General features: G+C 33.6%; 4 protein-coding genes across 6 annotated transcripts; 2 read left to right on the plus strand and 2 right to left on the minus strand.

Annotated features, from left to right (window-relative positions):
- Positions 1-1703: 1703 nt before the first annotated feature.
- Positions 1704-14757, plus strand: LOC124434190 (kelch-like protein 4). The gene is made up of 2 exons (XM_046984069.1): positions 1704-3691; positions 14353-14757. Exon 1 carries the CDS (start codon positions 1704-1706, stop codon positions 3321-3323), a length of 1620 nt encoding a protein of 539 aa, XP_046840025.1. The 3' UTR covers positions 3324-3691; positions 14353-14757.
- On the minus strand, positions 4717-23251 carry LOC124435466 (probable ATP-dependent RNA helicase DDX20). Of its 3 annotated transcripts, none has more exons than XM_046985421.1 (12): positions 23016-23251; positions 19315-19509; positions 10294-10557; positions 9952-10063; positions 9717-9859; positions 9555-9619; positions 9246-9319; positions 9097-9155; positions 8654-8736; positions 7843-7948; positions 7125-7226; positions 4717-6968 (listed from the first exon to the last, which is right to left on the minus strand). In XM_046985421.1, exons 1-12 carry the CDS (start codon positions 23203-23205, stop codon positions 5443-5445), a joined length of 2919 nt encoding a protein of 972 aa, XP_046841377.1. In that variant the 5' UTR covers positions 23206-23251; the 3' UTR covers positions 4717-5442. The 3 variants fall into 3 exon arrangements, with proteins under 3 accessions (XP_046841377.1, XP_046841376.1, XP_046841378.1); XM_046985420.1 differs by having other exon boundaries at positions 4717-6971; positions 23016-23249; XM_046985422.1 differs by lacking the exons at positions 19315-19509; positions 23016-23251 and adding exons at positions 11091-11386; positions 11822-12309 and having other exon boundaries at positions 4717-6971.
- LOC124435481 (probable ATP-dependent RNA helicase DDX20) lies at positions 14483-15839 on the minus strand. Its single transcript, XM_046985442.1, has 3 exons — positions 15617-15839; positions 14814-15077; positions 14483-14583 (listed from the first exon to the last, which is right to left on the minus strand). The coding sequence occupies exons 1-3, from the start codon at positions 15804-15806 to the stop codon at positions 14483-14485; spliced, it is 555 nt and encodes a 184-aa protein (XP_046841398.1). The 5' UTR covers positions 15807-15839.
- LOC124435471 (kelch-like protein diablo) lies at positions 16768-18835 on the plus strand. The gene has a single exon (XM_046985428.1). The coding sequence runs from the start codon at positions 16982-16984 to the stop codon at positions 18557-18559; it is 1578 nt and encodes a 525-aa protein (XP_046841384.1). The 5' UTR covers positions 16768-16981; the 3' UTR covers positions 18560-18835.
- Positions 23252-24474: the final 1223 nt, after the last annotated feature.

The following is a 24474-nucleotide window of genomic DNA, read 5'->3' on the forward strand; positions in this document are numbered from 1 at the left end:
GGAAAATTTTATGACCAGACGGACGGTGTTGCGATGGGCTTTCCCTTAGCACCCATACTTGCTAACATTTTCATGGGCTCACATGAACGAAACTGGCTAAACAACTACAACGACACTAAACCACTATTTTACCGCAGATACGTTGACGATATTTTTTGTGTTTTTACTAACGAAACTGAGGCCATGAAGTTTTATAATTACATTAACACACAGCACGCAAACATTAGATTTTCATTTGAAACTGAACAACAAGATCAACTGCCATTTCTTGACATTTTACTAACAAAATCTCACGACAGCTGCACAACATCTGCATACCACAAACCAACATACACAGGACTTCTGAAGAACTATTTTAGTTTCACACCACTTTCATACAAAACCGGACTTATACGCACACTAATCGACAGAGCATACAAACTTAACAATACGAACAATGGCTTTCAACGAGACATAAAAAACATCACATCCACTCTTTTACGAAACTCTTTCCCACTTCACTTTATTAACAGAACCGTAAAACGATATCTCGACAACAAACAAAGCAACAACCTCAAACTAGACACCGAAACTCCTGACACGACGATCACAACCAACACAAATGAAAATTCCAAAATAACAACTCTATACTTAAAACTACCATACATCGGACATTACTCACGACACACACAACGCAGACTTACAAACATTATGAAACGCTTCTGTACAGATATTGACATTCGACTAATTTTCACATCATTCAAAATCAAAAACCTTTTCTCATTCAAAGACCCAATCCCTGATTCAATTAAATCTATGGTGGTATATGAATTCAATTGCGTGGGATGTAATTCCCGATACATTGGCGAAACTTCGCGCCATTTATCCACCAGAATCAGGGAACATACCACAACAGACAAAAACTCTCATATCTACCGACACCTTCTTAAATCTCACTCATGTAAAACCAACTATTCACCCTCTTGCTTCAAAATCATCGACACTGCCGACACCTTATTCACCCTTAAAATCAAAGAAGCACTCCACATTAACAAAACTAACCCTGACCTCAATGTTCAAGTTTTTAAATTCAATACAATATTTAGTTTATAATACGCTCGGATGCTCCTCATTAATTTATCTTATTTCCTTTTTCTTGTTGTAATTTATCTATCATATTTCTTTTATATAAACCTTGTATCACCTATTATTTCACTCATACTGAAGATGGCATCATGAGATGTCGAAACATGTCTATTTTCAAAAAAGTTGTCGTTTATATTAAATGTGCAGGTTATTTTTTCTTGAAATATTCACGATAGGTTATTTTTTCTTGAAATATTCACGATAGGTTATTTTTTCTTGAAATAGTCTGGGTAGTAAAATTTCTCAGAACAGTGTTTTTCATCTTCCAAAACTCGACCATGTTGCACGTGATCCTCTGAAGCACATTTGCGACTCGATACCCTCTTTTAAACTCGATACCCTTTTGGCCGGAACGGCTTTCAATATTCTGTCACAAAATCGTAGACATCTATCGTTTTAGAAAGCAAGACATGTTTTGAGAAAATAAAAACCCGAGAAGGTCATATCTTGACAAAGACATTCAAGAATCGATAAAAAGATGAAAGATATACATAAACAAAATGGAAACATTATTTAATGAAACAGAAATACGAACATACAATGTAAACTTGGTCAGTAAATTATAAAAGTCTTCGACAATGGCTACAAATGACTCGTATGGTGGATATGAACAAGAAAGATTTGCCGATAAAGTTCATCCAAGATTTGAATGTCCTATATGTTTTACGATATTTAAAGATCCTGTTCAATGTCCAAACGAACATTATTTCTGTCGCACTTGTATCGAAAGATACTTGTTAACTTCTGATAAATGTCCTGAATGTCGATGTCATCTCACTAAGGAGACATTAAAGACAGCGAGGTTCATTAGGGAAATGTTAGAAGATCTTGATATTCGCTGTGCGAATGCCAACCGTGGTTGTCCTGAAATTATGAAGCTTCAATTTCTCGAACGTCATGAGAAGAACTGTGGTTATTCACCTACACCTTGTAGAAATGAAGGTTGTGACGAAGTCATCAATAAAAACGAGATTGAAGAACATGAAAGGGAACGATGTGAGTTCCGTCTCATCGATTGTGAAGAATGCAAAATGATTCTCGTATTTAAGTATCGAAGATCTCATCCATGTTTTATGAGGAAAGAGATTGACGAGTTGACCAAAAGATTGGAGATGTTTCAAAAGAGTCAAGATGACAGGGCAAAGCATGTTGAAGAGCGAGTTAGGTTGAATCATGAAATGGTGACTCATGTCGAAGAACAAGTGAGGTTGAATCGTGATGAAATGGCGAGTCATGTAGAAGAGCAATTGAGGTTGAGTCGTAACGAAATGACGTTTCTTACAACAGAAACGACAGAAAGATATAATTTTCTTACAGGAAAAGTAAAGATTTTTGTTTGCGGAGGTTATGATGGCAAGAATATTTTGAATTCAGTCGAGTCTTTCAACTGGGATTTAAATTGTTGGCAACAGGAACCAAAAATGAATGAAGAACGATCTGTAGCAGCTGCATTTGTTCATGGTCGAGAAATATTTATCAGTGGTGGTTGCAATAGGAAACAATTCTTTGGAAACATCGAGAGTTTAAATGTGGATGGAAAATTGGAATGGCAAATATCTCCTGTCATGTTACCAAGAAAGTGTAATGGACATAGTTTGGTTTATCATAATGATAATGTGATTATGATTGGTGGATGTAATGAAAACGAAGACTTTGATACACTCTATAGTATTCAACTAAATCCTCCACCTACAACAAAATTACTGGCGCGAATGCCAAAGATAAGATGTTTCCATGGCTCAATTATCATTGGCGACGATGTTTTAGTATTTGGTGGGGAAACATCTGCACAATGGAATAAAATCAAAAACTCTGTTTATTCATACAGTCTCAGTAAAAAAGAATGTAAAACCTTGGCTCCACTTCCATATGCTGTAAGTGCCATGGGTATAGTAAGTTATAGAGGTAATGCAATTTTGATTGGAGGTGCAAATGATAAAGGTGAAATATTGGATAAATCTTTTATGTACGATGTGAAAACAGGACAAACTACAATGCTTCCTTCACTTAATCATAAAAGATCTGGATGTTCAGCAGTTATCATTGGAAATATTATTGTTGTGGTTGGGGGACATGATGGTGAATTGTATCTTAATTCAGTTGAATGTCTTGATATGAGTACAAACGTTTGGAGAGAACTACCTCCTATGATGACCAAACGAAGTTTTGCTGCTGCTGTTGTTTCACCAATTTATTAAAAATTTCATTACTAAAACATACAGGTTTTATGTTTTACTAAAATAATTTTTGGTAGTCATAAAATGAAACAACCATTTTAAAAACATAAGTCTACAGTTTAAAGTACAACGTTTTTCCTCGAATAGGGCGCCTACCTTTTTTATTAAAGCCATTTAAAGAAATGTCAATTTTCATGATGAGATTTATATTACTGATAAACTGTTAACATGTACGTAACTTATAATGCAATGTAAATAATTACCTTAAAGTTTCTAAAAACATATTTTGCAACAGCATGTTAATTATTCTTAATAACTGTCACACATGTACACAGATATAGCTACCTAGGTCATGATTGTCACACATGTACACAGATATAGCTACCTAGGTCATGATCGTCACACATGTACACAGATATAGCTACCTAGGTCATGATCGTCACACATGTACACAGATATAGCTACCTAGGTCATGATCGTCACACATGTACACAGATATAGCTACCTACGTCATGATCGTCACACATGTACACAGATATAGCTACATAGGTCATGATCGCACCCAACGTTAAAAACCGTAACAATTGTTTCTTTGAATAACCAGTTCTCGGTAATGATTAAAAAACATTTTATGCACAGTTATGGAAAACTGTATTATTAATAAAATATACATTAAATGTACAAAAGATCGCAATCTGAAAGTGATTTGATTACAACTTAAATCAAAAAACCATTTCTTTCATGTAGCCCAACTTTTTTTTATTTTGAGCGAGAATGAATGTTTATTAGAAACCCGCTCAATATACAGAGTAAGAAAGAAGTTCACATAATCATCATCGCACTAATGAATGCCTAACTTAGGTACACTATAAATGGCAGCGAAGAGATTTAGATACCGAAAGAAACCCTTGCACAACCTTATCTATTATTTCTAAAAGATTTATTTTCCAAGAGAAACCCGTTCACAACCTTCATCCCTAAACGATCCATCACTAACTTATCTTTCATTTCCAGAATAATACAAACGTTAACATGGTATTCACAAAACTGTGTCAGGCGTTGAAGGAAGAACATGACGTGACTGCAACAGGTACAATGAACTTTAACGATGTAACACTTACTAAGAAAAAGCGTTCGTATTGCAGACTATGTAAGATCAGCAGCTGTTGCAAATGAACAGAAAATGATTTGGTTGATTCGTTTGGACGAATTACTTATCATGAACCCTGATTTCGTATTGGAGTATCAAGCGTAGTTCTTAGAAATTTCTCTATATGTCTCGTCTCATCATATTGTAACTCCTATACTGTTGAATCTGATAGTACCAAAAAACACGACAATATGGACATAATACGATATGTAAGCATAAAAAATTAGGAAAAATGAGACAAGGTAAAATAACAAGGACACGTGCTAAAGTGTAATCGTCAGTTGAACCTTCGTGGTATTTAAATTTCAAAATAAACTAAGAATGGTGCGAACTCAATTCTATCGTACGAAATAAGTCAAATGAAAGAACTTTATCTTTAACAAGATACAATGTAAATGTAAAATGAAGACTTTTATACTAAAATGTAGATAAAGCTAAAACAAGATTATTGAAGAAAAAAGACAGGTTCTTTTTAATGCTCCCAAGTATTACTTTAAAACAATCCTGCTTAGAAGTTCAATATTATTCTCAAATATTTTGTATACTGTTGGAGTTGATTCCGATTTCATTTAAAATAAAATCGTCATTTGATTCTTTTTGTAGTTTGTCGATATATAAGTATAAATTGATGTACATAATGAATATATTCTTTTGTTTAGCTATCTTATAATTATTTTCTAAAATGTGACACAAACAACAATACGCAAATATGACTTTTTTGAAAATCTTTCAATAAAAGGAAACAACATCTTGTGACTCGTCAGAGCCTGCATCAAACACAGCAACAGGGGATGGGGGACACAACATTACTGACGTCGTTCTCACTTCGTCAATGACGTAATAGCAAGCAAGTTCATTTGAAATTCATGTTATATTTAAGTAACATAAATATAAATTTAATTTTTCCATCTTCATCCGTACAAAATCCTCACGGAACCTATTAAGAACAGAGTAGGTATTTTAGCCGATTAAAATACCAGATATCTCTCATCAATAACTTTCATGATAAAACTTCGTGTATTTCATTATGTGATTGGTTTGTTTATCGTAGGCTCTATACCACATGTTTGTCCAATCAACGGGCAACTGCGCCATGTAGGCTGTGACGTCATCAGTGGTGGCACCATAAAACATGGCTTCCATGCCATGGTTCCATACGTTGCGGGAATCGGTCGAATTGACTGTCGTATTTGTTTTATTAGTTTCTAAATTGCAGGACTGTGCACCAACACAATCTTGTGGAGCAGAAGTTCTCATTTCTAAAACTTCTCTCTCATAACCAGAGACGAATTCTGTTGAGCCAAATTCATTAAACTCATCGAGGAAGCTTGTTCTCTTTGCCAAACAGGATAATGGTTTTTCGTTTTCTAAATCTTTATGAAGGCCTGTGTTTGCATGATCGTTTAAATGTTTTACAAACATATCATCAAAATACCTGCATGAGATAGGCGCGTGCAACTCGCTTGATTTTTCACACAAATCGCGCAGCTTTGCACACAAATCGTGTGCTACTTCACACGAATCACGCGAGTCTTTAAACGAACCACGCAAATTTTCATACGATTCATACGACTCTTCACACGCACTACTTGACTCTTCACTCAAATCACATGACTCTTCAGTAGAATCACATGACTCTTCAGTAGAATCATTTGACCCTTCACAAGAATCACGTGACTCTTCACGCCAGTCGCAATTTTGGCTTGACGATTCGCAATCATCACAAACGGAGGATTCCGACAACTCAAATTCATCCAATTTGTTTTTCTCAGTAAAAAATCCATTATCCCATTGTTTAGGAAAGATGACTTGTGACGTTGAAGGATAAATCATAGCACTTTTAAAGTTATTTAGTTTGTTTTCTGTATCGTATATTGTTTCAATGTTGTGATGACTTTTGATCTCTTTTCCTTCTACACTGTTCACTTTGGATGTCATAGCTTCCTGATTTTCAACAGCAACATTTTCACTTTTAACGTCAACAAATTCGTTTTTCACATTACCCATAATTCCTGGATCCTCGACAGTCTGTCCGTTTCCTTGACGACAAACGTCAGCAACGACGGAAGCTTGAGATGTGTAAATGCTCTTGTTTTCAGCCAACTCAACATCTTTAATAATGCCATAGTTTAAGATTTCCGTTGTGGAACTTTCGCTATTGTCTGAATTATTTTCAATTACTCGCGTTAACTTTTCTTTATTTTTCCTTTGTTCATTATTGTTAACACATTCAAAACTTTTATCAACCACAATGTCAGTGAAAGCTACAATCTCGTGAATTTTATTCTTCGCTCCTTCATTCAAACCTTCAACTAAATTTTCTTTCGTCATTGTGGAACTCGTTTCGCCATTATGAACAAGGTTTGTAGTTTCACAGCAAAGGACATCATCTTCTTTCACCTTCCCTTCTCCAACTATGGTTGTAGCAGCCGTAGAAGTTAATGAAGGCATCTCGCCTTTTGTCTTCATCAAACTACATTCGGCAAACGCATCTTCACATATGAGCTCAGATAAATCTTCTAAATATTAATAATAATTATGATAATGACAATGATAGTAATAATTCTAAATACTAATAATATAAATACTAAATGTGGAAGCAAATATATTTTAGATTATTATAAAAAATTCATATCATGCTATGATATTATTCTTTAAAACATAAACATTACCTGGCAAAGGATCGAAGTTTATTCCACATTTAATTTCGATGTCTTTCAAACTTGATTCCTCTTTTCCTGCGGCCACGAAATTTATGGCCACGCCATACGATCCTGTTTAACGTTCAAAACTAAACATAATCCCCAATAATGAATGAAAATTTTCCTCTGTTGGGAAGATGTTTGACGTACGCATTAAAAAAGTACGAAAAAATATATGAGAAGTTGGTTCCCATAACCGAAGGCTTATCATACGATACATGGCTTTGATAATTGCAAATGTATTTCTGATGAGCCATCATGATAACAAATTATTCTTTAATAGATGGATGGGTTAGGTAGGTAACGATGGATTTTATAGGAATGTAAGTAGAATGGATTGGTGGCATGGGTTGATATAAGGGTGCATAGGGTACAAGCATAAGCTTATTTGTCATTTTATCGACGTCATTTTATACGTATTGATCAACATTTGTCTTTTTTCTTCTTGTGTAAAAACGTGTTACGTCGTGAACAAAAAAATAATATCATTGTCAAACATCGAAACATGACATTGTGCAAGTAAAAATAGCCAACCAGGTTCAAATCTTTCTACCTTGAGATGTACTATCCGCAAATATTTTAGCAGTATGTAAAATCGCCATTTTCAATAACGCCATCCTCGTCAAAAAAAAAAAAATGGACAACTGTTGTAATTAGCTATCTATAAATAATTTAAATGGTGACCTACCGTAACGTCCAGCCCTCCCAACTCTATGTAAATATGTCTCAGAGTCACGTGGAAGATCCATGTTAATCACAAGGTTCACACGCTCAGCATCAATGCCACGAGACATCTATAGATACAGAAGATAAAGTATGGATAGATGTTTTGATCAAGGGATAAATGTTGTGATGAGGGGAGAGATGTTGGGATGAGGGGAGAGATGTTGGGATGAGGGGATAGATGTTGTGATAAGGGGAGAGACGGTGCAACGATGGGATCATCTCAGTACAAATGAATTTCCACATATATTTTTTAATGTTAATGCTCCTGTTTAAAGATAATTTAAAATCCAACAAATCATTCTAATAATACCAGTACTACTTATAATTACTTATAATGGTAGAGAAGATTCAATGGGACATTCACTCTACACTATAATTCAAGACTCAATCTCTCGGGATGTTACCTCTGATATTAATCATAACATTAACGAGTGACGTTGTAACACGGTATACCGGATGCTATCATTAATAAAATTTATCACAACATTGACGAGTTACTCTTAGAAATAATACAAGATGCTATCTTTAACATAAATCAAAATATTAACGAGTTACTCCTTGCTTGTTATACATAATGCTTCCGTATCACAGTATTGACAAGTTACCCTTGTTAGTAATACAAGATGCTAGCTTTAATACTAATGTAAGCACAACATTGAAAAGTTACCCTAGATGGAATACAGATGATTTCTTTAAAATTAAGAATATTTCTACTTTAACTGACGTCCAAGTATCCAAGCAAGAAAATATAGAAATCAGTTAACGTCACTTACAAGATCTGTTGATATCAAAATACGACATTTGAACTCCTTCAACTTCCTCATTGCATCAAGACGTTCATTTTGGCCTTGACCACCTTTCTCAAAAAAATAAACATAAAAAAATAAACATGACTGTATTTCAATCTTGTTTTATCCAATGACAGAGAACAAAATTAACATAGTGATGACAATTAACAGACCAGCCAGTACAAAAGCAGAGAAACTTGTTTTATAAACTAACACTAAACAAAGTATGACAAAACATCATGTTTCTAAAACACAGTGGCATGACCTCTCTACTTTGTTATTTACTTTGATAAATATTTTTATTAGAAAATACCCAGAAAGCATCTTGGTGTTCATGATTACAAAAACAAAATAAGGAAAATTACCCTAAATGACAAATTGAACAAAGATAATTGACCAAGATTTATAAATTACATAGCAAAAACTACCTGAAATATGTGTAGAAGGAAATCCATTTTTAGCCAAAGTTTCACTCAAATTCTTTGCTCTATGAAATAAATTTATACATAAAAATTAAGAACCACCATACAAATTGTGACAGCAATGAACACAATGTAGTTTTTTGTTAGATAAATACCTTATTTGATAGTTAGAAAAGATAAGGCATTGATGGAAAGAAATCTGTGACAACATAACCAGTAAATGATTAACCTACAGTAGAATATTCAACAATTTAACAAATGCACAGATTAAGGTAAATTATAAATGACATATCAAATAAGCCTGCAAACATGCAACACACTGGACAGCAGTTTCACAAGTTAATAGAATGAGTAACATACATTGAGTGGTAACATACAGAATAAAGATTTAGATAATATGTCTAGACCAACAGTCCATGTATGTGTAGGCCTATAGCCAACTAGGTATGACCAATACTACCAACCTTTTCATCAAATGTTTTATGTGGGAGAGAATGACTTGGTATTGTGCAAAAATAATGATGAATCCCTTAAAACATATTCATGTACTTTTAAAAATCAGTACATACAATATAAATGTTCATTTTCACTAAACTTAAACTATACATATGACTTACAACACTCACCTTCTAGTGCAGGGTCCATGGCATTTAAACAAACAAAAGTTGGATTTCTCATATATTTCTGTAAATGCTCGCTAAGATAGTTTGGATAGGTTGCAGACAAAGCCAACACTTGCTTGCTTTCAGGAAGTGTTGAAAATATCCAACTACAAATTATAAAACAAGTTTCAACCATGTTTCATATTATGAAAGAAAAAATCAATGATATTCAAATTATCCATATATTTAATGGTCTTACTTGATCTGATCTTGAAAGTTTTCCTCCAAAAGTTTATCAGCCTCATCAAGAATAAGCAATCGAATGGAAGAAGTAGACAAAAGTTTGCTGTCAATTAGATGTTTGACCCGTCCTAAATGATGATTGAAAAATTGATTTCGCAAATGTATCTGACGAGGTTAAGAAGAAACACTAACTTGTACCTTACCTGATGATATTAAATGTATTTTTTGGTATGATTGCTTATGTATAGTACTTTGCTTGGCACTGACATTCCAAATTATAAAAATATTTCTGCCCAAAGCTATACGTATTCATTCCCAAATGATATGCAATTGATAAATATTTAACTGCTCCACCTACCTGGTGTACCAATAGCAATTTGACAAAGTTTCAACTTGTTCTTGTCATCTTCAATAGACAAACCACCAATAAAAACATTTACATGAAGTCCTTGCATATGTTGACCAATAGAGTTCATTACATCCTTGATTTGAACAGCTATCTCTCGAGTCGGCACAAGAACCAACACTTGTATAGACATCATTGTAAGAATGATGCTTTCCAAAGCAATCACACTAAAGACACATGTTTTCCCTGTGCCAGATTTTGCTTGTGCAATCAAATCTATAAAGAAAGTCCAAAATTTTTAATTTTTTAGAAAACATACTTTAATATACGTTTTTCGACAATAGACTTTACCAGACTTAAATGGAAAGTCATTTTAATGGAAAACCTTTGCATGAACTATTAAACTAGAAATTTTGAGTTCACTTTACTTTTCTGAGAGTGAGTGCTTTTAGAGAGTGAGTGTATAGACTGATTCAAGAAATTCAAAGTTGCAATGCATGAACTTTAACCCAAATAAACTTTTTACTTTCTTTACCACTTGTTGTTCAGACCACTCTTTGCTAAATTGTACTCCACAGACAATATTTTGGTGCTCTTTTAAATACAATTCAGTTCCTTGTCTAGGGACACAATGATCACAGGGGCCAGTAAGAAGAACAATCTTTTTAAAATAGAAGGTATTTAGTTTAACCTTCGAAGTTTTTTTTCTTGGAAGATTGCCATTTCCTTTTTCTGGTTAAGTTAAGCTGGTCAAGACAGTATTGACTATTTGAACTTCCACTAGATAATTTTTGATTTTGCTAATTTACCTGTGTTTGCCTGAGATTGTTCGGCTTTTGAATGCTCACTGAACTTTGCCGATAACCTGAGATTCTGTGATAGCTTGCTGAGACATATTTCTTTCTGTCACTCCACAATTGCTTTCTTGCTTTTGCTCATTTACCTCATCATCACAAACATTTACATAGAGATTTCCCATTTTCCCATTCACCTGGCTATGCATTACATCTTTTCCTCGAATTAGTTGGTTATTCTTGTTTGTGACTTGTGGAACTAGTTGGTTGTTTTGAAAAGGCAGTAAGGAACATCTTTTCCTTTCATTCCGCTGTATGTAGATAAAAATTGTAACATATCAAGTTTATTAACACAAAGCCTCAAATTTCTCACATACAATAAAAATTTAATAAGATAGAGTTTTTCAAAGTGCTGAAGCACAAATACAGTAAACAAGCACAGAAACTAAAAACATATGCAGCACATGTTTTGCTCACAAGAAAGATACAGTTGTCAAAAATTGTATATCTGTCATCTTTGTACTGTAAGATATTATTGATATATCTGATAAAATTCATAACTAGTTGCACAAATTTAAAATAATTGACGCAAAAATTCAAATCCATCCATGTTGCCCAAGAAATGTGTTAGTTGAACTGAATTAATAGTAACAACAACATGGCAAATTTTTCGCAAATGGCAAAGAGTATTAAATGTAAAATCACTAAAATGTTCGCTGTTTATGCTAAATTTATTAAAAACGTACTGATCCTGGATGAAATATGCTTTGGACTTCTTCCTCCACAGTATTGCTTGAGGTTGCTGAAGTGCTCGGGGAGGAGTTTTGTAAAACAACGGAAAGCATTGAAAAATTGCTTTTAATTTCGGAAACAATTGTTGACGATTGCTTATTGACCGCCATTTTGTTTAAGGATTGCAGTTATTGTCACCTGCTGTTTGTGAGAGAGAGTGTAAGAGATCCTTTCCACCTTTTCTCTGTGTCTTATTCTCGATAGGTTATTTCTTGTTGAAATATTCTCGATAGGTTATTTTTGTTCAAATATTCTGGGTAGTAAAATTTCTCGAAACAGTGTTTTTCATCTTCCAAAACTCGACCATGTTGCACGTGATTCTTGGTAGCACATTTGCGACTCGATACCCTTTTTTAAACTCGATACGCTTTTTTAAACTCGATACCCTTTTGGCCGGAACGGCTTTCCATATTCTGTGACAAATCGTAGACATCTATCGTTTTAGAAAGCAAGACATGTTTTGAGAAAATAAAAACCCAAGGACGTCATCTTGTCAAAGACATTATAGAATCGATAAAAAAATGGAAGATATGCATGAAGAAAATGGAAACATTATTTCATGAAACAGAAATACGAACATACAATGTAAACTTTGTCAGTAAATTATAAAAGTCTTCAACAATGGCTACAAATGACTCGAAAGGTGGATATGAACAGGAGAGATTTCTCGATAAAGTTCATCCAAGATTTGAATGTCCCATATGTTTCAAAATATTTAAGGATCCTGTTCAATGTCCAAATCAGCATTATTTCTGTCGTTCTTGCATTGAAAGATGTCTGCATACTTCGAATAAATGTCCTCAATGTAATTGTCAAATCACGTCGGAGACATTGCAGGATATACCTAGAATTGTCAGCGAAATATTGGAAGATCTTGATATTCGCTGTAAGAATGTTAACCGTGGTTGTCCTGAAATTATGAAGCTTCAATTTCTCGAACGTCATGAGGAGAACTGTGGTTATTCGCCTACACCTTGTAGAAATAAAGGTTGTGACGAAGTCATCAATAAAAACGAGATTGAAGAACATGAAAGGGAACGATGTGAGTTCCGTCTCATCGATTGTGAAGAATGCAAAATGATACTTGTGTTCAGATACAGACGATCTCATTCATGTTTCTTGTGGAAAGAGATTAATGAGTTGACCAAAAGATTGGAGATGTTTCAAAAGAGTCAAGATGACAGAGTTAAGCATGTTGAAGAGCGAGTGAGGTTGAATCGTGATGAAATGGCGTTTCTTACAACAGAAACGACAGAAAGATGTAATTTTCTTACGGGAAAAGTAAAGATTTTTGTTTGCGGAGGAAATGATGGCAAGAATCGTCTTAATTCTGTCGAGTCTTTCAACTGGGATTTAAATTGTTGGCAACTGGAACCAAAAATGAAAGAAAAACGATCTGCAGCAGCTGCATTTGTTCATGGTCGAGAAATATTTGTCAGTGGTGGTTGGAATGGGAAACAACAGTTAGGAAATGTTGAAAGTTTAAATGTGGATGGAAAATTGCAATGGAAAATATCTCATGTCGTGTTACCAAGAAATTGTCTTGGACATAATATGGTTTATCATAATGATAATGTGATTATGATTGGTGGACATACTAGTAACGAAGTCTTTGATACAATCTACAGCATTCAACTAAATCCACCACATACGACAAAATCATTGGCACAAATACCAGAGCCAAGATGTTACCCTGGCTCAATTCTCATTGGCGGCGATGTTTTAGTATTTGGTGGGGAAATATCTAAGAAATGCGAAGACAACAAAAACACTGTTTATTCATACAGTCTCAGTAAAAAGGAATGCAAAACCTTGGCTCCACTTCCATATCCTGTAAGTTCCATGGGTATAGTCAGTTATAAAGGTAATGCAATCTTGATTGGAGGTTTTAGTGATGGAGGAGAAATATTGAAAAAAGTTTTGACGTATGATGTGAAAACAGGACAAACTAAAATGCTTCCTTCACTTAATCATAAAAGATGTGGATGTTCAGCAGTTATCATTGGAAATATTATTGTTGTGGTTGGTGGACATGATGGTGAATCATTTCTTCGTTCTGTTGAATGTCTTGATATGAGTACAAACGTTTGGAGAGAACTACCTCCTATGTTTACCAAACGAACTTGTCCTGCCGCAGTTGTTTCTCCAATTTATTAAAAATTTCATTACTAAAACATACATGTTTTATGTTTTACAAAAATAAATTTTGGCAGTCGTAATATGAAACAATCATTTTAGAAACTTAAGTCTGTAGTTTAAAGTACAACGTTTTTACTCGAATAGGTCGTCTACCTCTTTTATCGTAGCCATTTTAAGAAATGTCAATTTTCATGATGAGATTTATATTACTGATAAACTGTTAACATGTACGTAACCTATAATGCAATGTAAATAATTACCTTAAAGTTTCTAAAAACATATTTTGCAACAGCATGTTAATTATTCTTAATAACTATCACACATGTACATAGATATAGCTACCTAGGTCATGATTGTCACACAAGTACACAGATATAGCTACCTAGGTCATGATTGTCACACATGTACACAGATATAGCTACCTAGGTCATGATCGTCACACATGTACACAGATATAGCTACCTAGGTCATGATCGTCACACATGTACACAGATATAGCTACCTAGGTCATGATCGTCACACATGTACACAGATATAGTAGACAAAAGTTTGCTGTCAATTAGATGTTTGACCCGTCCTAAATGATGATTGAAAAATTGATTTCGCAAATGTATCCTACGAGTTTAGGAAGAAACAGTAGCTTGTACCTTACTTGATGATATTAAATGTATTTTTTTGTACGATTGCTTATGTATAGTACTTTGCTTGGCGCTGACATTCCAAATTATAATATATATTTCTGCACAAACTATACGTATTCATTCCCAAATGATATGCAATTGATCAATATTTAACTGCTCCACCTACCTGGTGTACCAATAGCAATTTGACAAAGTTTCAACTTGTTCTTGTCATCTTCAATAGACAAACCACCAATAAAAACATTTACATGAAGTCCTTGCATATGTTGACCAATAGAGTTCATTACATCCTTGATTTGAACAGCTATCTCTCGAGTCGGCACAAGAACCAACACTTGTATTGACATCATTGTAAGAATGATGCTTTCCAAAGCAATCACACTAAAGACACATGTTTTCCCTGTGCCTGATTTTGCTTGTGCAATCAAATCTATAAAGAAAGTGTTTTTTAAATTTTTAATTTTTTAGACAACAGACTTTACAAGGCTTAAATGGAATGTCATTTTAATGGAAAACCTTTGCATGAACTATCAAACTAAAAATTTTGAGTTCACTTTACTTTTCTTTTAGTGAGTGCTTTTCCTACATTAAGACTACATTTCCTTAACACCAAAAGCTATAAGAAGCCATCCAATTCAAAACTACTAAGCGTGCAATTTCATCAAAGCTTGGTGGTGACCCTTTGTAACATGTACATTGGTGAACTGAATGATGGTGAAATGACGTTTAAAAGTACTTCTGTTATCTTAATGGATTGTTTGATGAAAAGCTCAATAAGGAAAAGTTTACAATATGTTGACTATTATCAATGAAATCTAACTATCAATGCAGTGCCATTTCCAAGTTGCTAAGGCTTGTAGCACACTCACTGCCCACATGACACATGGCAAAATTTAGCTGAATGTATGAAACTGTTGTCAACAAAGAAACATCCTAAAGAAAAACAAGCATTATATACAACCCACTTAACTACACCACAACGACCAATAGGAATAGCTTTTAGTTGAATTGGTGATGGTCTTTCAAATCCAGCACTTTTCAACCCTTTGAGGACATCTTTGGATAAAATTAACCCTGAGAAATCGACTTTCTCATTGATTAAGACGTCTGCTGTGCGACGTTTTGCACTTAAACGATGTGCAATAACTCTACGGTGCATTTTCCTTAAAAATGTTCAAACTTTCTATTACAAAATTTGTTGAGTGAACATTGATACTTTGACCACTGAGCTGTATACTAATTAGCAGGGTGGATTCCACCACCTCATAAAAAATTTAATTTATACTTTTTTAAACATATGTTAACATCTTATACAGCAAATGTTGGTTAATTTTTTGTATTTATTAAAGAATTCATTCTCTGAACTAGTAATATTGGAATGTATGTTTTTTCAACCGACTATTTTTTTAACAACAGTAAAGTGACTATATAAAGTCTTTATAATTCTTGAGAGATTAAAAATTGACGTCCCGTTGACTTTTTTTACCGAAAAATTTCTAATATCCTTCAGTTCTCAGGCAAGTTTTGGATAAAATACGTGGACGGAAATTCTTACCACAACCAAAACATGCTTTGTAACATCATTAATAATTTTTGTACGCACAACGTACCTATTTTACACAGTCAGAGAAAGTGTGACCCAACTGGACCCAACCCCACGGTCTCCACCCAACTTAAAACATCGAAACATTACACTCTTTGAATACGAATTCTTGGTAATACTTAAACGTTCTCGATACAATTTTTGTAAAATAGACTTTTATTGCTTTTATAAAATGTGGAATACATTAAACGGTTGAAAAGATCGCAGTTTGAACTGATTTACTAAAAATTTGGCGACGATTGGGTAAAGAAATGACTATAACTGAATAACAATAATCTTAAATAAAAAATATCATAAAGTCATAATAACTTGACAAGTTCATGATAATATATGAAACAATTTTCTCTCAACTGATTACAAACAAACAATTATTATCTTTAAGTATAATTTTATGCAGGAACTTATCATAATGAACTATTGTCCAGCCGAAATCATGCATCAAACTTTACAAAAGATCACAGCTTGAAAACAACTTGGAGCAACAACTTTGTGTTGAATCATCCACCCATTTTCTTTCCATAGCAGAACATAAAATCGTAGACATGTATCGTTTTAGAAAGTAAGATATGTTTTGAGAAAATAAAAACCCGAGGACGTCATCTTGTCAAAGACATTCAAGAATCGATAAAAGATGGAAGATATACATAAAGAAAATGGAAACATTATTTCATGAAACAGAAATACGAACACACAATGTAAACTTGGTCAATCAATTATAAAAGTCTTCGACAATGGCTACAAATGACTCGTATGGTGGATATGAACAAGAGAGATTTCTCGATAAAGTTGATCCAATATTTGAATGTCCTATATGTTTTACAATATTTAAAGATCCTGTTCAATGTCTAAACGAACATTATTTCTGTCGCACTTGTATCGAAAGATACTTGTTAACTTCTGATAAATGTCCTGAATGTCGATGTCATCTCACTAGGGAGACATTAAAGACAGCGAGGTTAATGAGGGAAATGTTAGAAAATGTTGATATTCGCTGTGTGAATGCCAACCGTGGTTGTCCTCAAACTCTAAAGCTTAAATTTCTCCAACGTCATGAGAAGAACTGTGGTTATTCACCTACACCTTGTAGAAATAAAGGTTGTGATGAAATCATCAATAAAAACGAGATTGAAAAACATGAAAAGGAACGATGTGAGTTCCGTCTCATCGATTGTGAAGAATGCAAAAAGATTCTCGTATTCAAGCATAGGCGTTCTCATTCATGTTTCTTGAGGAAGGAGATTGACGAGTTGACCAAAAGATTGGAGATGTTTCAAAAGAGTCAAGATGACAGGGCAAAGCATGTAGAAGAGCAAGTGAAGTTGGCTCGTGATGAAATGGTGACACATGTTGAAGAGCAAGTGAGGTTAAGTCGTAATGAAATGACGTTTCTTACAACAGAAACGAGAGAAAGATGTAATTTTCTCACGGGAAAAGTAAAGATTTTTGTTTGTGGAGGTTATGATGGCAAGAATTGTTTAAATTCAGTCGAGTCTTTCAACTGGGATTTAAATTGTTGGCAGCAGGAACCACAAATGAAAGAAAAACGATCTTCAGCAGCTGCATTTGTTCATGGTCGAGATATATTCGTCAGTGGTGGTTGGAATGGGAAACAAGAGTTAGGAAATATTGAAAGTTTAAATGTGGATGGAAAATTGCAATGGAAAATATCTCCTGTCATGTTACGAAGAAATTGTCTTGGACATAGTATGGTTTATCATAATGATAAGGTGATTATGATTGGTGGATGTACTAGTAAGGAAGCCTTTGATACAATCTACAGTATTCAACTAAATCCTCCACATACGACAAAATTATTGAGGCTAATACCAGAGCCAAGATGTTACCATGGCTCAATTATCATTGGCGACGATGTTTTAGTATTTGGTGGGGCAACATCTGCACAATTCAAAGATGTCAAAAACACTGTTTATTCATACAGTCTTAGTAAAAACGAATGTAAAACCTTGGCTCCACTTCCATATCCTGTAAGTAACATGGGTATAGTCAGTTATAAAGGTAATGCAATCTTGATTGGAGGTTTAAATGATAAAGGTGAAAGACTAGATAAAGTTTTGATGTATGATGTGAAAACAGGACAAACTAAAATGCTTCCCTCACTTAATCATAAAAGATGTTCATGTTCAGCAGTTATCATTGGAAATATTATTGTTGTGGTGGGAGGATATAATGGTGAATCGTATCTTGATTCTGTTGAATGTCTTGATATGAGTACAAACCTTTGGAGAGATCTACCTCCTATGTTGACAAAACGAAATTTTCCTGCCCCAATTGTTTCTCCAATTTGTTAAAAATTTCATTACTAAAACATACATGTTTTATGTTTTACTAAAATAATTTTTGGCAGTCGTAAAATGAAACAACCATTTTAGAAACTTAAGTCTGTAGTTTAAAGTACAACGTTTTTGCTGGGAATAGGTTGCCTACCTCTTTTATCCTAGATATTTTAAGAAATGTCAACTTTCATGATGAGATTTATATTACTGATAAACTGTTAACATGTACGTAACCTAAATGCAATGTAAACAATTACCTGAAAGTTTCTAAAAACATATTTTGCAACAGCACGTTAATTATCATTTTAATGGAAAAAGTTTGCATGAACTATCAAACTAGAAATTTTGAGTTCACTTTACTTTTCTCATAGTGAGTGCTTTTCCTACATTAAGACTACATTTCCTTAACACCAAAAGCTATAAGAAGCCATCCAATTCAAAACTACTAAGCGTGCAATTTCATCAAAGCTTGGTGGTGACCCTTTGTAACATGTACATTGGTGAACTGAATGATGGTGAAATGACGTTTAAAAGTACTTCTGTTATCTTAATGGATTGTTTGATGAAAAGCTCAATAAGGAAAAGTTTACAATATGTTGACTATTATCAATGAAATCTAACTATCAATGCAGTGCCATTTCCAAGTTGCTAAGGCTTGTAGCACACTCACTGCCAGCATGACACATGGCAAAATTTAGCTGAATGTATGAAACTGTTGTCAACAAAGAAACATCCCACAGAAAAACAAGCATTATATACAATCCACTCACCTACACCACAACGACCAATAGGAATAGCTTTCAGTTGAATTGGTGATGGTCTTTCAAATCCAGCACTTTTCAACCCTTTGAGGACATCTTTGGATAAAATTAACCCTGAGAAATCGACTTTCTCATCGATTAAAACGTCTGCTGTGCGACGTTTTGCATTTAAACGATGTGCAATAACTCTACGGTGCATTTTCCCTAAAAATGTTCAAACTTTCTGTTACAAAATTTGTTGAGTGAACATTGATACATTGACCACTGACCTGTATACTGATTAGCTGGATGGGTTCCTCCACCCCAAAGAAAATTAAATTCATACTTTTTTAAACATATGTTAACATCTTATACAGCAAATGTTGGTTAATTTTTTGTATTTATTAAAGAATTCATTCTCTGAACTAGTAATATTGGAATGTATGTTTTTTCAACCGACTATTTTTTTAACAACAGTAAAGTGACTATATAAAGTCTTTATAATTCTTGAGAGATTAAAAATTGACGTCCCGTTGACTTTTTTTACCGAAAAATTTCTAATATCCTTCAGTTCTCAGGCAAGTTTTGGATAAAATACGTGGACGGAAATTCTTACCACAACCAAAACATGCTTTGTAACATCATTAATAATTTTTGTACGCACAACGTACCTATTTTACACAGTCAGAGAAAGTGTGACCCAACTGGACCCAACCCCACGGTCTCCACCCAACTTAAAACATCGAAACATTACACTCTTTGAATACGAATTCTTGGTAATACTTAAACGTTCTCGATACAATTTTTGTAAAATAGACTTTTATTGCTTTTATAAAATGTGGAATACATTAAACGGTTGAAAAGATCACAGTTTTAACTGATTTACTAAAAATTTGGCGACGATTGTGTAAAGAAATGAATATAACTGAATAACAATAATCTTAAATAAAAAATATCATAAAGCCATAATAACTTGACAAGTTTATGATAATATATGAAACAATTTTCTCTCAACTGATTATAAACAAACAATTATTATCCTTTAAGTATAATTTTATGCAGGAACTTATCATAATGAACTATTGTCCAGCCGAAATCATGCAACAAACTTTACAAAAGATCACAGCTTGAAAACAACTTGGGGCAACAACTTTGTGTTGAATCATCCACCCATTTTCTTTCCATAGCAGAACATAAAATCGTAGATATGTATCGTTTTAGAAAGTAAGATATGTTTTGAGAAAATAAAAACCCGAGGAAGTCATCTTATCAAAGACATTCAAGAATCGATAAAAAGATGGAAGATATGCATAAAGAAAATGGAAACATTATTTCATTAAACAGAAATACGAACACACAATGTAAACTTGGTCAATCAATTATAAAAGTCTTCGACAATGGCTACAAATGACTCGTATGGTGGATATGAACAAAGAGAGATTTCTCGATAAAGTTGATCCAATATTTGAATGTCCTATATGTTTTACAATATTTAAAGATCCTGTTCAATGTCTAAACGAACATTATTTCTGTCGCACTTGTATCGAAAGATACTTGTTAACTTCTGATAAATGTCCTGAATGTCGATGTCATCTCACTAGGGAGACATTAAAGACAGCGAGGTTAATGAGGGAAATGTTAGAAAATGTTGATATTCGCTGTGTGAATGCCAACCGTGGTTGTCCTCAAACTCTAAAGCTTAAATTTCTCCAACGTCATGAGAAGAACTGTGGTTATTCACCTACACCTTGTAGAAATAAAGGTTGTGATGAAATCATCAATAAAAACGAGATTGAAAAACATGAAAAGGAACGATGTGAGTTCCGTCTCATCGATTGTGAAGAATGCAAAAAGATTCTCGTATTCAAGCATAGGCGTTCTCATTCATGTTTCTTGAGGAAGGAGATTGACGAGTTGACCAAAAGATTGGAGATGTTTCAAAAGAGTCAAGATGACAGGGCAAAGCATGTAGAAGAGCAAGTGAAGTTGGCTCGTGATGAAATGGTGACACATGTTGAAGAGCAAGTGAGGTTAAGTCGTAATGAAATGACGTTTCTTACAACAGAAACGAGAGAAAGATGTAATTTTCTCACGGGAAAAGTAAAGATTTTTGTTTGTGGAGGTTATGATGGCAAGAATTGTTTAAATTCAGTCGAGTCTTTCAACTGGGATTTAAATTGTTGGCAGCAGGAACCACAAATGAAAGAAAAACGATCTTCAGCAGCTGCATTTGTTCATGGTCGAGATATATTCGTCAGTGGTGGTTGGAATGGGAAACAAGAGTTAGGAAATATTGAAAGTTTAAATGTGGATGGAAAATTGCAATGGAAAATATCTCCTGTCATGTTACGAAGAAATTGTCTTGGACATAGTATGGTTTATCATAATGATAAGGTGATTATGATTGGTGGATGTACTAGTAAGGAAGCCTTTGATACAATCTACAGTATTCAACTAAATCCTCCACATACGACAAAATTATTGAGGCTAATACCAGAGCCAAGATGTTACCATGGCTCAATTATCATTGGCGACGATGTTTTAGTATTTGGTGGGGCAACATCTGCACAATTCAAAGATGTCAAAAACACTGTTTATTCATACAGTCTTAGTAAAAACGAATGTAAAACCTTGGCTCCACTTCCATATCCTGTAAGTAACATGGGTATAGTCAGTTATAAAGGTAATGCAATCTTGATTGGAGGTTTAAATGATAAAGGTGAAAGACTAGATAAAGTTTTGATGTATGATGTGAAAACAGGACAAACTAAAATGCTTCCCTCACTTAATCATAAAAGATGTTCATGTTCAGCAGTTATCATTGGAAATATTATTGTTGTGGTGGGAGGATATAATGGTGAATCGTATCTTGATTCTGTTGAATGTCTTGATATGAGTACAAACCTTTGGAGAGATCTACCTCCTATGTTGACAAAACGAAATTTTCCTGCCCCAATTGTTTCTCCAATTTGTTAAAAATTTCATTACTAAAACATACATGTTTTATGTTTTACTAAAATAATTTTTGGCAGTCGTAAAATGAAACAACCATTTTAGAAACTTAAGTCTGTAGTTTAAAGTACAACGTTTTTGCTGGGAATAGGTTGCCTACCTCTTTTATCCTAGATATTTTAAGAAATGTCAACTTTCATGATGAGATTTATATTACTGATAAACTGTTAACATGTACGTAACCTAAATGCAATGTAAACAATTACCTGAAAGTTTCTAAAAACATATTTTGCAACAGCACGTTAATTATCATTTTAATGGAAAAAGTTTGCATGAACTATCAAACTAGAAATTTTGAGTTCACTTTACTTTTCTCATAGTGAGTGCTTTTCCTACATTAAGACTACATTTCCTTAACACCAAAAGCTATAAGAAGCCATCCAATTCAAAACTACTAAGTGTGCAATTTCATCAAAGCTTGGTAGTGACCCTTTGTAACATGTACATTGGTGAACTGAATGATGGTGAAATGATGTTTTAAAGTACTTCTGTTATCTTAATGGATTGTTTGATGAAAAGCTTGATAAGGAAAAGTTTCCAATATGTTGACTATTATCAATGAAATCTAACTATCAATGCAGTGCCATTTCCAAGTTGCTAAGGCCTGTAGCACACTCTCTGCCCACATGACACATGGCAAAATTTAGCTGAATGTATGAAACTGTTGTAAACAAAGAAACATCCTACAGAAAACAAAGCATTTTATACAATCCACACACCTACACCACAACGACCAATAGGAATAGCTTTCAGTTGAATTGGTGATGGTCTTTCAAATCCAGCACTTCTCAACCCTTTGAGGACATCTTTGGATAAAATTAACCCTGAGAAATCGACTTTCTCATTGATTAAAACGACTGCTGTGCGACGTTTTGCATTTAAACGATGTGCAATAACTCTACGGTGCATTTTCCCTAAAATCGTTCAAACTTTCTATTACAAAATTTGTTGAGTGAACATTGATACTTTGACCACTGACCTGTGTACTAATTAGCTGGATGGATCCTCCACCTCATAAAAAATTAAATTTATACTTTTCTAAAATATATGATAATATCTTAATTTTTTTAACTTTTTAAAGAATTCATTCTCTGAAATAGTAATATTGAAAATTTTTATTTATAAATCAGCCTACAGTTTCAATTATTGAGCATGTTAATTTATTAGAATTATGGTTGGTCATCACTGGTCAACTGACCTCTAACACACAAAGCGAATTATTTAAACCTGATTGAACAACAATTTAGCATTAGTCGTTTTATGAAATGAAATTAATTTAATAAAGATTTTCTTAAATCAAAACTACACTTTCTTTCATATAACCACAGTAAAGGGACTATATAGAGTCTTTATAATTCTTGAGATATTAAAAATTGATGTCCTGTTGACTTTTTATTAACGAAAAACGTCTAAAATCCTTCAGCTCTCAGGCAGGTTTTGGATAAAATACGTGGACTGAAGGTTTTCCAACTCGACCCAGCCCCACGGTCCCCAGCCAACGTTAAACTTCGAAACTTTAGACTTTTTGAATACGAATTCTTGGTAATAATTAAACATTCTTCACCCAACTATTTAAAAATAAACAGCTATTATATAATGTGTTGATAAAATGTTGAATACATGATGATAAAATGTTGAATACATTAAACGGTTGAAAACATCACAGTTTGAACTGATTTACTAAAAATTTGGCGACGATTGTACAAAGAAATGAATATAACTGAATAACAATAATCTTAAATAAAAAATATCATAATAGCTTGACAAGTTTATAATAAAATATGAAATTCTCTCAACTGATTTCAAGCAAGCAATTATTATCATTGAAGTATAATTTTATGCAGGAATGTGTCAAAATGAACTTTTGTCCAGCCGAAATCATGCAACTAACTTTACAAAAGATCACAGCTTGAAAACAACTTGGGGCAACAACTTTATGTTGAATCATCCACCCATTTTCTTTCCATAGCAGAACACAAAATCGTAGACATCTATCGTTTTAGAAAGCAAGACATGTTTTGAGAAAATAAAAACCCGAGGAGGTCATCTTTTCAAACACATTCAAGAATCGATAAAAGATGGAAGATAAGCATAAAGAAAATGGACACGTTATTTCATGAAATAGAAATACGAACATACAATGTAAACTTGGTAAGTAAATTATAAAAGTCTTCAACA

This window comes from Xenia sp. Carnegie-2017, unplaced genomic scaffold (genome assembly GCF_021976095.1).
Source record: "Xenia sp. Carnegie-2017 unplaced genomic scaffold, XeniaSp_v1 HiC_scaffold_14, whole genome shotgun sequence".
Classification (NCBI taxonomy): Eukaryota; Metazoa; Cnidaria; class Anthozoa; order Malacalcyonacea; family Xeniidae; genus Xenia; species Xenia sp. Carnegie-2017.

What these genes read in the sequence shown, in the direction of transcription:
- LOC124435471 (XM_046985428.1), top strand. Translation starts at nt 16,982, where the DNA reads ATGGCTACAAATGACTCGTATGGTGGATATGAACAAGAGAGATTTCTC.
- LOC124435481 (XM_046985442.1), bottom strand. Translation starts at nt 15,806, where the DNA reads ATGCACCGTAGAGTTATTGCACATCGTTTAAGTGCAAAACGTCGCACA. An exon ending in TATTGGTCGTTGTGGTGTAG is followed by an intron (nt 15,078 to 15,616) that starts TTAAGTGGGTTG and finishes CTTTCTTTATAG; the next exon opens with ATTTGATTGCACAAGCAAAA. An exon ending in AATTGCTATTGGTACACCAG is followed by an intron (nt 14,584 to 14,813) that starts GTAGGTGGAGCA and finishes ATCATCATTTAG; the next exon opens with GACGGGTCAAACATCTAATT.
- LOC124434190 (XM_046984069.1), top strand. Translation starts at nt 1,704, where the DNA reads ATGGCTACAAATGACTCGTATGGTGGATATGAACAAGAAAGATTTGCC.
- LOC124435466 (XM_046985420.1), bottom strand. Translation starts at nt 23,205, where the DNA reads ATGCACCGTAGAGTTATTGCACATCGTTTAAATGCAAAACGTCGCACA. An exon ending in AATTGCTATTGGTACACCAG is followed by an intron (nt 10,064 to 10,293) that starts GTAGGTGGAGCA and finishes ATCATCATTTAG; the next exon opens with GACGGGTCAAACATCTAATT. An exon ending in AAACTTCGATCCTTTGCCAG is followed by an intron (nt 6,972 to 7,124) that starts GTAATGTTTATG and finishes ATTAATATTTAG; the next exon opens with AAGATTTATCTGAGCTCATA.